The 15,557-nt window shown below is 49.7% G+C and overlaps 1 protein-coding gene across 1 annotated transcript in view; it reads right to left on the bottom strand.

Annotated features, from left to right (window-relative positions):
• LOC135200618 (neurofibromin-like) overlaps positions 1-15,557 on the bottom strand; it is a 369,381-nt gene that overhangs the window by 257,285 nt on the left and 96,539 nt on the right. The window contains 4 exon segments of the mRNA XM_064229231.1: positions 8,389-8,553; positions 8,761-8,899; positions 9,044-9,166; positions 9,557-9,724. Of these exon segments, the coding sequence (XP_064085301.1) occupies positions 8,389-8,553; positions 8,761-8,899; positions 9,044-9,166; positions 9,557-9,724 (595 nt within the window).

The following is a 15,557-nucleotide window of genomic DNA, read 5'->3' as shown; positions in this document are numbered from 1 at the left end:
TTGGAGGAAGTGGTGGATATACGCTCCTATCCTAGTGAAAGGGATAGGATGGGGCTCTGTTGAGTAGCTCACACCTGCATCTTGTCCTTATCCAGCAGGTGACGACCGTGTCCCTCTACCCACAGGTAGAGGGGAAAAAAAGATGGGAAGAGGAGCCAGTCACACTCTCATTCACTCATCCATTCTTTTACGGTCACACAGGACTCGATGCTGTTCAGCCTGCGAGGGTCTGGGTTTCCCTACACAACGTGTTGAGCAGCCACCACGGGTCCCAAGGAAAAGATCCAAGGACCTGTGGGCAATATCCGAAGGTAGGAGGAGGTGCATGTGGTCTGGTTGGACCAGACCCCTGCCTTCAGTACCTGCGCCACGGAGAAGTTCTTGCGGACAAAGCAGCTCTCCTTCGCATCGAAGGCGTGAAGTCCATTAGGGAGGGGATTGTGAACGACTCGAACCAATCGTCAGGGACCGAAGGTTCTGAGTCTTCGCTACGAAGTTCGGTACGAAATCAAGCGTCACGGATCCCCATCCCCTGGATGCTTGACTTTGCAGGAAAAGTCATGCAGTTCCTCAGAGGCAAGGGAATAGTCGCATGACCTATCCCTCTTCTCTACTTCGGTGATGTCCAGTACCATAGTGGTCTGTCCGTTTGCCACGAAGTCTCTCGCATCCATCCTATCCCATGCAGCGAAGTTTCTCAGTAGTGGATAGGACACGACACTCCATGGTGGGTGTCGATGTATGGGTACTGTGACAAGCTATTAAGACGAAGTAATGATTGCTCCATAACAACCGAACTAGAGTCCACAGCGTAGTTCGTAAACTGACTCGGGCGCTCTGACAGCTGCCGACTGACTGGTTCGGTATCGGAAGTGAGGCGAGTTGTCCAAGCATCCGAGTAAGTCACGTGACCTTCGCCTTTTAAAGGGTTATGCCGAGAGACCAAACAAATAATGTATTTGTTGTCACCAATTCCAGACGGCGAGGTGATGATTCTCTTAAGGCATATGCTCAAAAGGCGAAGTCAATTGCTGTCTAGAGACCTAGGTCCCTGAAGGCAAGAGACACTCATAGTAGTTGAATCTCAGCTAAGGAGAAACAACACTATGTGACGTTGAAGACGAAGGTAGGCAATGAATGCAACCTACGTCTTCCAGCTGAATCGAGAGAAGGAATCTCAAGATTCTGAAACCTGTGCTTACAAATGACTGAAAACGCTAACCGCTATTTCATTGCTGTCGCCGTGAGAAGTCGTAGTTGCAATGAAAGCGGGGCGTTCTTCAGTAATGAAAACACAGGGGAGAGCCGCCTGAGAACTGCTTCTCATGGGCTGAACGTTTGGAAGTAGAGCTGGCAGGTGTGGGAGTAGGCGATGTCTTTCAATACATCTGCTAATCCGGGGAGAACAATGACAATTGCACACCTACGAATACGAGATATTTTGAGGACAAACTCAGATTCCGCAAAAATCATTCGCATTATCGCAGTGCGATGTAGCAAGAGACTATTACAGAATTCTGTTGCCGTGCGGTAAACAGAAACATGAAAGTCGAAGAGATATCTCTGTTGTAAACTCTCGCAATACTGAAGGCGATGAATTCGAGCGTCACAGCAGTAGATGGTCATTCACGTATGCGAGAATCCCCGTTAATCAGAGACTTAAGTCCGTGATTGTTGGGCAGAGATACGGTTGGTATTCAATCAAAGCAGGGGAGAAAGACATAACCAAGCGTGGATCTCGAAGCGGCAGCTGGTACTGAATTGCCTCGGGCAATTCAATACGCAGTAGCTTTCGCTGACTCGTCATCCTGAGTTGCCAAGTAATCCTTTCCACGAAGGAATGCGTTCGGCTAGAACCACCGAGCATAAAAAGATATGTTCGAGCAATTATATTTAGGCGAAACGAATTTCGGTAAATACAAAAGCAGAAATGGTGTTGTCGTGACAAAACCATAAGTATATAAAATTGAAACTGGAAACTCCTGGGAGGTTGCAGGCAACCCCGAGTTGCAGTTCAATTAGAATACTCCTCGTCTAAGTCGCAATCCGTAGAGTAACTAGGATAGCGCCTACCTCGGACAATTCAACTGCTTAGCAGAATCATGTCGCGAGGTTAATATACGTAGTATATTTGTAGGATTCTGAACAACGATCTCCATCCTAAATTCTTTTCCTTCATGAAAACAAAATAAGGATTGGAGATCGACCACCTTCGATCTCTATCAAAGGGAGTGAAGGAGAAGTCTTCCTCGAAGGAAAGCTTCAATGGTGAACAGAATAACGAAGACGATAGTTCAAGCCAAACTGGATGTTCCCCCGTCCGTTCTTCTCTATTCCAGGTTGGTCGCCTACTGTGAGATAGTCTTCTTTCAGCAGCAGTCTTCTTCCCAATGCTAGAAATTCCAGGAATTCGAGCATAGGCGAGGTTCCCGATTATCGTGTAACAATTATCGGGGATTCTCGTCTCGCTCACTTTGGACCGCGGTCTCGCCTAAGTGTTTGGAGATCGTAAAAAACTCGAAAACACTGAATGAACTAGAAATTCCGTAGAATTCTAAGCACTCTGCGAAACCCCCACCGAATTCGTCAAACGATATCGGCTGGTGGTCCTTTCGATTCCCGTAGAAATCGAGGATGGGGCAGGATCCCTCCTCAACGACTGGGGCTTACGTCAGGTAGGACCCGAAGGTCCCCCTGGTAGCGCAGTCCCGAACGTGGGATCCTACAGAGAAATCTCTGTAGGATCCCTCCCATTTCCCTCGTAGCCGTAAGGAAAGAGGGAATGGGGGAGGAATTGGATACTCTCTTGCCTTCCCAGTGGAACTAGCAGTTGGAGAAGAGTAGGAACAGCCCTCGCCTTGCGGCGATGGCCTCTCAGAGTCTGGGAAAACGTATCGTCAGGAGAAAACGTTTTCCCAAGGAGGGTTACGAACTCGCCCTGTAGGTAAGGGTCTGCCGCCACTGTGAACGTCGTCTGGGTGGGGCTGATCGACACCTGACAGGAGAGAGCCGATACAGTCCTCCGACTCATTCCAGTCCTCATCGAGGTCGAAACCTCTCAGGAGGACCGAAGGGGTATTTAAATACGGTGTCCGAAGACACGTAGAAACGCCGCTGTCGCAGTAGAAGGAGGTGGAAGTAGCTTGTTCGACCGGCCAGATCTGAGAGCGCCTTCTTATCCGGAGACGAGAGAGACTGGTTCAAGACAGAATCGGCAAGCTCCGATCGCGGCAGACCCACCGTCGGTTTGGATTCCCTCTCGGGCCCCAAAACGACTCGAGACGAGACGTGGGCTCTGCTGGTGGGAGCGGCGATCCTTCCCCGAGGTCGTTGTGCTGACGAATCAGCGCCATAACCTCGACAAAGTTCCTCTGGATCTCGGAAGTCATAGCATCTTGCAGAGTAGGACCGTCAAGCCCCTTGAACAAGAGCATTCTGAGAACCTCCCCCTTAAGGAGGAGGAACTCAATAGACCCCTCTCGGATTCCTCCTGCCACTTGCGCGTACATCCTGGTCGGTCCGAAGATCGTACCTGGTACTTACGGCGTCGTGACGGGATCGTGCGGGGCATGCCCCTCACGATCACCCCACTGTGCCTCGCTCTTCCTGGTGCAAATCGAGGAAGATGCAGGCACGGGAGAGGAAGACATGACGCTCCTCTTTCGCTCGCTGGCAGAACCAGCGGGCTTGGAGGGCTGCAGGCGATCGCCAACTTGCAGGCCTAGTCGAGCCGTTTCCAAGGGAAACAGCTGGACCGAGAACAGCGGCCCCGATCTTGTGTGCAGAAGAGCTGCTGCTGGTCCCCCTATCCGCCCGGTCCCTGTGGCGGTCAGGAGACCTGCAGAGACCACTGTAGCGGTGAAACCGGTGCGTGTCTTCGCGGCGCGTCATACTGCTGGTACCAGCCGAGGCTGGCACCAACGATCGGGAGGGTGGAACCTCTTCCCAGCCTCAGCCCGTGGCTGGTCAGACAGTCACGTCTACCAGGGTTACCAGCTGGTCGCTGCGAGAGTGGCCGCTGGCCTGGCGAGAGTCACATGAGCGGCTCTCACCAGCTTCTGCTCCGTGCCACGGTCCTGGCGCCGAGCGAACTCTGGCGCCAAAATTTGGCTATACGCTCTCCCGCGGGAGATCGTATACTCGGAACTTCTCGCGAACGAGAGACCGAGCCGGAACCTGGCATAGCGGCAGCGCCGCAAACACCAGGCGAGGAAGTACCGGTGGTAGTCGGTACGCCTCTGGTCCCCGTCTTCTTCTTCCTTGCGGAAGGGGAGACGGGCCCTGTTCCCTAAAGAGCAGGAGGACCGGCAGAAGAACCCCCCCCGTCCCACGGGAGTGGAACGAGCCCTTAGAAGTTCCCGAAGGAGCCTTCTTAGGGGGGAAACCCGGGTTACCAGCTGGTCGCTGCGAGAGCGGCCGCTAGCCTGGCGAGAGTCACCTGAGCGGCTCTCCCCAGCCTTCTGCTCCGTGCCGCGGTCTTGGCGCCGAGCGAACTCTTGGCGCCGAAACTTTGGCTGCACGGTCTCCCGAGGGAGAGTGTACACTCGGGATCTCTCGCGAACGAGAGACCGAGCCGGAACCTGGCGTAGCAGCATCGCCGCTAGTACCAGGCGAGGAAGTACCAGTGCTAACTGGTACTCCTCTGGTCCCTGTCTATCTCTTCCTTACGGAAGGGGAGACGGGTCCCGCTCCCGAAGGAGCAGGAGGACCAGCAGAAGGACCTCCCGTCCCACCGGGGTGGGACGGGCCCTTAGAAGTTCCCGAAGGAGACTTCTTAGGGGGGAAGGCAGCCTTCTTCTTCTTCAGCTTATGGGCCTTAGAAGTCGAAGGGGAAGAGGCAGCAGCAGACGATGAAGACGAAGATGACACCTTCCTCTTCTTCCTCTTCCTCGTCAGCTCACGCAGGACAGTCGTCAGGTCCTCCATCCAGGCCGGAGCCGGGGCTATTGCCGAAGCAACACGGCCCGACTGCACCTGTCCGGAAGGACCTGGGACTGGGGAAGATACACTGTGGGCAGGATCAGCATGGACAGGCGCAGGAACGAGGAGCGACAGGTACAGCAACCAGCTCAGGAGCAGCAGGAACAGCGGCAGCGGTAGACCCAGAGGGAGGACAGCCAGCCAGCGGGAATCACATCAGCGGCAGGTACGGCAGGCCCAGCCATCGCTTCGTAGAATCATCGGCAGCCAGCAGGAACCTGGGTACTGGCGGCCGGTCCAGGGGCGAGCTGCTTGAACAGCGGAAGTCTGGGGCAGGCAACACGAAGAACACAGGTGGCGGCGGCATACCCCCCCTCGGTACGGCGGCGACCGGCCCTAGTAGCGGTAGACAGCTTCACCGACACAGCATGGGGAGTGTAGACCAGGAAGGGGGGGAGCAGCATAAGCGGCCATGGAGGTAGTAGTGGAGACCGCCCCAAACCTCGCTAGACGATGCAGCGCCTGTTGGATGCTAGGCACGCCCTGCCGCCACAGTGGTCCATACCTGTCCGAGGTCGTCTCCCACGGATGTAGCACCTGCGGTAGCACAGACAGATTAGTAAGAGGGGTTCCCTCACGCACGGGGGGGACATGCCCCACCCCAAACTCAAGGAAGACCCCAAATACAAAATACAACGAGGAAGCTGAGCAGGGGGCAGGAAAGAAGACGAAGAATCAGATACCAAGGGAATCACAGGAGCTTTCCGACGACTTCCTGGCAGACCTTCGCTTCCCCTACCCCCGCACAGCAGTGAAAAGTAATATGAAAATGAAACCGAATACTGCACTTGCGATTCACTTCATAGAACTTAAAGGGGAAAAGATCAATTCCCGGGTAAGAGCGGAAACTTGATCCATAATAATATGATGCTATCATAAAATATATATGAAAATGAAACAGAATGCTGCACTTGCGATTTCACTTTCACAGAAAATAAATCGTAAGGATTAATTCCCGGGTAAAAGCGGAAATTGATCCAAAATTAAAATTGATGCAATTAAATAAATGAAAATGAAAAGAATACTGCAATTGCAAATCCACTTTCATTGCATTCTATTCATACAAAATAAGAGGCTCGTGTCGAGCGCAATCACGCTCTCGGCAACGAACGCACAGGGCAAAAATATAATGAAAATGAGTACTTACATTTTTCAATTACACACTTTCGCCCAAAATACATGACTCGCGCGAGCGCACCCGCCCTCGGCACCGAGACATAATTCAAGGGTGTCAATTTCATGAAAAGAGTGGAAATCGCCGCATCTACGGCGATAGCTCCATGTTGGCTCATAATTAAGTAATGAAAATGAAAACAGTGTACTTACAGTTTCATTTTCAAGTCAAACAAACCATTAGAAGAAAACACAATATAAACAAAGCATACGATGATGAAGCGGGCAGAGAGCGATGACAAACACGTCCTTCACACCCGCGGCCAAAAGCAAAAGTGATTTGTTTACCTCCCAGTCACGCGGCGCGGGACTGTCGGACAAGCAGTTAACTACCGTTCTCCCCTTGTTCGAAGCTTACGAACGTTCCAGCTGCCGCTAGCTACTTCCTATTGTTAAAGGACCGATGGTTTGTATTACGTATCGGAACAAACGCAATTGTAAGCTAAAACTCTTACAGTCTAGTAATATTCAGTCATTTATCTTCATCTTGAAACAAATTCGAAGTCTCTAGCACAATATTTATATTTATGGTGAATTTAAAAAAAAAAAACTTTCCTTCCCTCCGTGTGCGGATTCTCCGCCACAAATCTCCGAAATGCGTCCGTTTCATTCTCGGAATATTTGCTCAGTTTCATATTAGGTATTTCATAGAGTTTTATATATGAAAATGTGCGCAATTTCATGTAGAATAAAAACTAAAAATATTTTGAAGGTTGTAGCTTTTCTTATTTCCGAAATTAAATAATTGCATATAAAAAATATAATATAAAAAAAATTTGACATTCGGTCAACTTAACTCGTCAGATATGGTCGAAAACTGCATTTGTAAGCTAATATTCTTACAGTTATAGTAATATTCAATCATTTGTCTTCATTTTGAAAGAAATTGGAAGTCTCTAGGACAATAGTTATAGTTTATGGTGAATTTTTGAAAAAAATATTTGTTTACGGTCCGCAAAAGCGTTACAAATTCCATGCATTATTTTGTGATAATATTTTCTTCTGTGTTGCTTTTATCGTTTTACAAATGTGTTATATACCAAAATGATCGCAATTTAGTGTACATTACAATGAAAAAAAGTAACTTGTTACCTTTAACCGTTTCGCGCACAAGCACGATTTGAATACAAAATTATATATGAAATTTTGTTTTTTGCACTACCATATATGCATTATTTTTATATATGATAATGATAAATTTTTTTTTTTTCATTTCTGATGGTTGCATACTAAACTTCGGCCAATGACGGGGAAAAAAAAAAGGGAGCCAAAATGAACTCTTAATCTTGAAAACTAAGCGCACTGTGATTTTTTGAAAAAAATATTTTTTCCGCTTCCGCGCTCACTCTGAAACACCTCCGGCACACGGGAGACATTTTTTTTTTACCGCTTCGGCGTTTAAGGGTTAATTGAAAAACCAAGGACAAACCTTTGTTTAATATTAATATCAAACACCATATATGCATAATTATTTAAATACAAAAAATTAACCAAAAGGATCCGGGAAAAAAGATCAACGACCAGTCAGCCGGAGCTCACAAACACACATCTTCCTCGGAAGACGGCGAAAGTAAAGTGGAGTGTTTACATCCGGGCAGGCTAGCCTGCCCCACAGTAGTTACTGCCTAACCACCTTGTTCAAGATTCAACGACCGTAATTCCAGCTATGCCGAAAGTATATTCCTATTGTTAAAGGACCGAAAGGTTTGTATTACGTATCGGAACAAACTATTTATGGTGCAGCATACATTGCATTTTGCCTTTTACTTTTCATTTGTTTCCTTGGACTTCCTTTCCCCCTAGCTGCTCAACTTTGTCAGGATTACCTTGCTCCCCTTTTGGAATATAGTTTAGGCCAAAGGTCATTCAGCGCTGGAAAGGAAATTGAGAGTATGTAGGTTTGAAAGTTTGTAAAAGGAGGAAAACCTCGCAGACACACTGAAATAGTTGTTAGGAAAGGGTGGATAGTAAGACGGAAGAATATAATATGAATGGAGGCACAGTAAAAAGGAATGAAAGGTGTTGCAGCTAGGGGTGAAGGGACACTGCAAAGAACCTTTAATAATGCCTACAGTCCATTAAACAAGGTGAACTGATAGCATTAACCCCTTTCTATCTCTCAAGAACAAATCATTTAGGCACATTCTGAGATTACAAATACGTGACTCAATGATCTTGTTAACTGATTTACAAAATTTGTGAAGGTAACAAATAAAAACTGAAAACAAGACTCACTTTGATGGCTACTTTAGTGTCTTTGTGAGAGAGTTTTAAGGCATTATTGAACACTTTCAAATCCTCATCCAAAGAAGTTGTGGCCCCCGGTAACTTTTGTTGATCTGGTTCTACATAATCATTTAGGCGAGCTGGGGCATCTAGAAATATAAGCTTTTTGTGACCCTGGAAAAAAACAATGCGAGACCATTAATTAATGTTTACAAATAGGTAAAAAAAAAAAAAAAAAAAAACCAGGCATGCTCAATACGTCTTACAATCCTAACTTTTCATCCAAGTTTGTCATTCTGCTAACAAACCATCTCATAAATTTCAGTTCATAATAATAAAAATTTCAAAAACTAGAACACTAAGTAGCATATTAACACATACCTTAAGAGGTGCCAAGATCCTGTCATGGTATTTAGTATACTCTCTCACCCATGAATTGGCATTATAAACATAAGCAGCATGAATGTTTTCATAAGCAACCTCAGGCAGCACTACAAACCACTTTTGCAAGAATTCAGTTCTGTAAGAAAAATAAAAATGTTTTTTAGAATATTACTCAAAAACACAGTTACATCTATCCCACATTTATCAGCAAATGCTGACTGAGTGATTTTTCCTACAGCAACCATCACAGAAGGCAAATTATTAACCTGGGTCAACTTACCTAAACCTGTTGTCAGCACATGTATGAGTGAAGTCAACAACCAGTTCAAAAGGTTTCCGACATATGGGCTTCAAGGTTAGGATCACATGATAAATAAGCAGATCTCCGTTTGTCTCACCAATCCTTGGAAAAAGAAAAAGGAAAAATATAATATCTTATGGTCTTAGCTAATAAAAAAATAATCTGTGATATAAATACAACTAAAACTAAAGGGAAAAGTGATGGGAAACAGCTCTAAACTACAATCTATACTGTAGTATGTACCTGAATAAATCAAATGAGTAATGCTAAATAAATTTTTATAATTCCTTTTCCTTAAAAATAATTTACAATAGTAATTTCCTTGACTAGGCTCAGTTCATCATATTTCATACAAAAAAGACCCAGTTTGAAACAAGACAAAATATCAGAGCAGTAAAAATGTACTAATAAATGATATTTCCTTTTGGTGGGCAGATTTCATACATCAACTTACAATGAAGTCTAGTTTCAAAGATACAAAATCAAACTCACTTGTATCTTCTAGCAATATAATAAAAGACAGGATTTCCAGCTTTAGAAGTGCCAGCTTGATAGAAGATATTAAGCGTTTTTATTGATTTGAACTCGTCCTTCTCGTGCATATTATGCTTTGACATAATCTCTTCAAATTTGGTACTTGTCATATCCATGCTACTCCACCTGAAATTTGAGGAGGATGAAAATTTATTATCATTAGTCACTGAAAAGTGTCAAGGTTAAGGAGAGTATTCAATAAAACATTGTACCTAACAAACTACCTAGTACTGATATCCAGAAAGCTCCTTTAAATAACAATTTGTCAGAAATTGTATTTTTCCTAACTATACAAACCTGAGGTTCTTTAACAATAGAAAGGTACTTAGCAGCAGCTGAACCGGTCGTAAGCTTCGAACAAGGAGGTTTGGTAGTTAACTACTTGCCCGGCAGTTGGCGGTCAGCTCGACTGCGAGGAGAGGAGTCACTTTGCTTTAGGCCCAGGAAACGCAGAGTGAGAGTGAGCGGTGGCATGAGGTGGGACTATATGTAAAGGACCTCAGGTTTCTATAGTTAGGAAAAATACAATTTCCGACAAATTGTTATTTGTTCCGATACGTATACAAATCCTCAGTCCTTTAACAATAGGAAGACTCACTTCTTGGTGGGTGGAATCTGAGTCTTATGAACAGACTGGTGTTCGTCCTACCTTGGTTCCCTCCCTGGTCGTAAGAGCAGAGGGAGGGATCCTAGCCTCTGCCCAGCTGATCGGGGTGTGCACCACAGGGTCAGTGGTCAGACTTCTGGACCAAATTTATAACAGGGAGGCAAGCGTACCTCTTATAAATAGCAAAAGGCAACAACTAGTTCCTACTTCAAGAGCCAAAATGAAGTCATGGGTTTGTCTCTTGTTGGCTTCCACTCCCCCCCTGGTTGGGGAGTGGCAGATAAACACTCCTATCCTTTCTGAAAGTGATAGGATGGAGTTGGCTGTAGAAGCCCGGCGACATATCCTGTACAATCTCCACAGCACGTTTGCTCAGCATGGCTTCTACTTCCTGCCGAAGCGTCACGTCCTTGGTTGAGCCAGGAACGTAGGTTTACAGATGGACTGGGTTGGAGGTGAAGGGTGGCCGAGACTCCAAGGGTAGTAAATATCCCTCCCAAAGGACTTTTACTATCCAGGTCTCCGCACCGTAGCGCTGCCATGTTGCCCAATGGCTCGCCAGGCACCCCCCCACTTCCGGCAGCAGGTAAGAGGGAACGCCGTCCCTAGCATTTCCCACCTCTCTTCGACTTCTTCTTCCCCGCTCCCCCTTGTGAGGAGGAGGGCTGGTGACGGTCGCTCCTTGAAGAAGTTGAAGGCACAGTCTTTCCTTTGGGCTTCGACGATGTGATCGTCTTGGCCACAGAGGAAGCGCTAACCAAACTCTTAGGCTTGGCCGCAGTAACTCGAGCCTGCCCAGACGCATTCGAGACTGCCTGATGTACTAAACGGTCACTGTCATCAGTTCGCCGTCTTTCCACCGCAGCGTCCACCATCTCTCCCGGGAAGAGAGAGGAGGAACTCCGCACTGGTCCGTTGCGAAGACCCAGAGCCGCCTCACGCCCAGCCACCCTGGTCACTCGGGTGAGAACAGCGTCTCTACGCCGGAGAACCAGGTTGGCCCACAGGTTGGCCATCTGGTGGGACAGGTAGGTGATAGACCTACCCCTAGACTGGCACAGTCTCACGAAAGCCTGGTCTCCTTCAGGAGTGATGTTCCCTAAGGAGGCCGCGGTTTTCGACACTGTGAGGGACCACAGGTCGAGCCATGAGACTGCTTGGAAGGCTGCCATTGCGGTAGACTCCAAGGCAAGTGCCTCCTGCTGCAAGAACCAGAGGTTCTCCGACAGGAGCTGTGGCAGAGACACGCCCGGAGTTAGCCTGGCTAGCTCTGGGTTAACCTGTTTGGGCAACGAGGGTCCTCTGAAGGCACGTAAAAGGGCCTCTGTCGCAGCAGAGGTGGAGGAAGGAGCTTAGCAGACCTACCGGACCAAAGCAAACCCTCCTGTCCGGAGACGAGAGCGTCCACTTGGCCCAGTACGCTGTCAGCCAAAGCTGATCACGGCAGAACCACTGCTGTCCTGGGTTCCTTCTTAGGTCCCCAGAACGCCTCCAAGCCCGATGTGGGTTTGGTAGGTGGGAGTGGCGATCCTTCTCCGAGGTCATTGTGATGACAGCTCAGCGCAATCACCTCTGCAAACAACCTCTGGATCTTGGGAGTTGGATCTCGAGAGTGACTGCGTCCTGTGGAGACGGACTGTCAAGCCCTTCCAACAAGAATGCCTCCCGAGCACCTCCTCCTTCCACAGGAGGAATCACGTCAGCCCCCTCCTGGTCTCCTCCTACCACTTGCGCGTACGATCTGGTTGGTCCGAGGACCGTGCCAGGTTCGTAGGGCGCACCCCTCGTGATCGCTCCTGATCGCCTCGCTCTTCCCGGTAAAGCCCGAGGAAGTTGAAGGGATTGGAGAGGCAGACCTGACACTCCCCCCGCGCCCACCGGCAGAGCCGGCATCCTGAGGGGACTGCAGGCGATTGCCAACCCATGGTGGCGATCGGTCTGCAGGCCTGGTTGAGCAGCTCTCCCGGGGAGGGCAGCCGGACCGAGAACAGCGGCGACAGTCCTGAGCGTCAGAAGAGCTGCTGCTGGTCCCCCTCTCCACCCAGTCCCGGAAGGAGCGGCGGTCAGGGGACCTGCAGAGTCCACTGTCGCGGTATGAGCGAGGCCTATCCTCATGGCGGGTCACCCCGCCTGAACCAGCCGAGGCTGGTTCAGGCGACCAAGGGGACCGCTTCCTCGCCTCAGCCTGCGAGCGGTCTGGGACTGTCGCATCAACCCTGGGTACCAGCACGTCGCCGCGAGAGCGATCGCTGGTCTGGTGAGAGTCGCCCGAGCGACTCCCTCCAGTCTTCCATCCCGTAGCTGGGTCTTGGATGTCCGGTCACCCTCAGGTGCGAACACTCGGTGACTCTCGCGAACGAGAGGCTGAGACGGTACCTGGCGCCGAGGCAGAACCTCTGGCGCCAGGTGAGGAGGTACCGGTGCTTGCCGACACTCCTCCGGTCCCCGTCGTCTTCTTCCTTGCGGAAGGAGAGACGGGCCACGTTCCCGAAGGAACAGGAGGACCAACGAAAGTCCCAACCGTCCCACCAGAGCGGGACGGGCCCTTAGAAGTCTCGGCACGAGACTTCTTAGGGTGGGAGGAGGCAGCCTTCTTCTTCTTCGGCTTGGGGGCCTTAGAAGTTGAAGGGGAAGCGGCGGCAGACGACGACGATGAAGACGAAGACGACACCTTCCTCCTCTTCCTCTTCCTCTTCGTCAGCTTCCTCAGCACCACCGTCAAGTCTTCATCCAGGACGGAGCTGGGGCAGTTGCCAAAGCAACAGGGCCAACTGCACCTGTCCGGAAGGACCTGGGGTGGGAGCAGCAACACCACAGGCAGGAACGACGGCTGCAGGAACTGGTACCAAGGCTGGAGCGGCAACGAAATCAGGAACAGGAGGCAGGGCAGGAACCAGCAGCATCCTCTGCAGAAGAGGTAGGTCTAGCAGCGAGCTCTTGGGACATCGGAAGTCCGGGGCTGCGGCAGGAGTGGGAAAACCAGGAGGCGGCGTAGCAACGGGCAAGGAAACCTCAGGCAGCGGAGCCTGCACAGCGGCTGTCGGGGTCACCGTGGCTACGTGCTGCATATATACCAGGTGAGCCAGAGCAGCGTAGCCCGGCGTGGACACCGTCGTGGTAGTCGTGGTGGTAAGCCCGTGTGTAACCGGCGTGGCCCCTCTAGCCAGATGACTAAGCAGCCCCTGGAGCGTCGGTGTCCCTTGCAGCCCCAGCGAGTACCAGACCCCACCGAGATCGTTGCCCGTGGTCAGCAAGTCTGTGAGAGGAAAAGTCGGGTAGATTAGTGGGGGAGGGGGGGGGTCCCTCCTCGCCCAGGGAGGATAGTTCCCAGCCCGAGCGAACGGAGGACCCTGAGTACAACTGGATGTCGGGGTATCTCGCCCCCTCTACGCTCGACTGATCGAGGGAGGAGAGGGAGCAAGAAACCTCCCCCGAAGGGGAAGGAGCCATACGAGGGAGCAGAGCCAGAGGGAGAAAGGAGGAAGACATATCGGTAACCAAGGGCGTAGCCGGGGAGTCCTCCGACGACTCCTTAGACGGCTTCTGCGGCTTCTTCCTCCCCCCGTAGCGCTCCCACTGCGCCTCCAACCAAAAAATACATGTGTCACAAGTCTCAGTGCAAGAGCAATTACGCCCTCTACACCGAGCACAAAAATCATGAGGATCAACCTCCACAGAAGAGCGGAAAGCCCCACACTTACTGCCCCTAATACCCGGGCATAGTCTATGGTTGATGGGGGGCGAGGGGGTTTCTTTGGCTCTTGTTGCATAATTTCCATAATAAATGAAAACCAAAAACAGACACGCACTTACTTTTGTACTTGCAAACACACACAAGTAAAAGAAAAAGTGAAAAAGTCTTCACGCAGTGAAGTAAACCAAGCATATGACAGAAGCGGGCAGAGACGAAGGGTTTGTATTCCGTATCGGAACAAAGAGATAGTATTCTTAGACACCTCTTTCTTTGAATGGCCTGTGCTAACAAAAAGTCTGCGGCAGCCTGGTCTAAGGTGCTGAGTCCTTTTAAGATAGCAACGCAGGGCCCGGACAGGGCACAACAAAAGTTCTTGAGCATCATCACCCACAAAGTCAGTCAGTGATGGAATGGAAAACGAAGTGAACCTGTCATCATGCACAGAGGGATTTTGGGTCTTGGCCACGAATTTCGGGACAAACTCGAAGGACATCGACCCCCAACCCCTGGTGTGCTTTACCTCATAGCTTAGACTGTGGAGCTCTCCTGCTCTCTTGGAAGATGCCAAAGCCAAAAGGAAAACTGTCTTGAGCGTCTGGTTCCTGTCAGATGAGCAATGCAAGGGCTCATATGGACTCCTTGTGAAGCTCTTAAGAACCAAGGAAACATCCCACGTCAGAGGCTTGAGCTCTCTAGGAGACTCGACTGCTCAAACCCCTTAACTAGCAGGGAAAGTTCCCAGGAAGAGATGTCGATACCCTTTTAGGCGTAACACCAAACTCAGGGCCGCCCTGTAGCCTCTTCTGGCAGAAATGGACAAACGTTTCTTGTCACTGAGAAAGGTTAAAAAGTCTGCTATTCACTGAATAGCGGTCGGAAGTGGAGAAAAACCCCATTTACGACACCAATCACAGTAGATCGCCCATTTGCCTTGGTAAACCTAGGAGGTCGACTTTCTAAGACTGCTGGACATGTGCCCAGCTGTTCTCTGAGAAAAGCCTCTCGCTCAGAGAAGATACTTGATAGCCTCCAACCATGACGAGACAGGGATTCTTCTGACTGGTGGAACCTTTCTGCATGGGGAGATGTCACCAAGGGGGAATCTCCCTCGGAACCTATGACAGCAACGATAGCAGATCTGGGAACCATTCCACCTGAGGCCACAGAGGGGCTACCAAAGTCATCCTGAGACCCTGTGAACTCATCAGCCTATTCAGAACCTGACGGATCAAACAAAACGGAGGGAAGGCATACACCTCCAGGTTGTCCCAGGGTTGTTGGAATGCGTCCTCTGCCAATGCTAAAGGATCTGGAACCACTGAACAGAACACCTCCAGCTTCCTATTGAAGCGTGTTGCAAAAAGGTCCAGCATGGGTCTCCCCCAAATCTGGAAAAGCTTGTCTGCCACCACTTGATGAAGGGACCACTCTATGCCTAGGATCTGATCCCGGCGACTGAGTTTGTCTAAAACCACGTTCCGTTTCCCTGGGATATACCTGCCTGAGAGCTCTACCAAATTGCTGACCACCCACTGGCGAAGCTCGACAGTCAAGGCGTGAAGTTGCTGAGAAACCAGGCCTCCCTGTTTGTTCACATAGGCTACCACCGTGAGAACGACAGAATGACCCTCTACCTTCCCCCGAAACTCCTTCAGACC

The sequence above is a fragment of the Macrobrachium nipponense genome, chromosome 27 (assembly GCF_015104395.2).
Source record: "Macrobrachium nipponense isolate FS-2020 chromosome 27, ASM1510439v2, whole genome shotgun sequence".
Classification (NCBI taxonomy): Eukaryota; Metazoa; Arthropoda; class Malacostraca; order Decapoda; family Palaemonidae; genus Macrobrachium; species Macrobrachium nipponense.
Note: the sequence above shows the minus strand (reverse complement) of the source record. Positions and strands in the feature narration are given on the sequence as shown.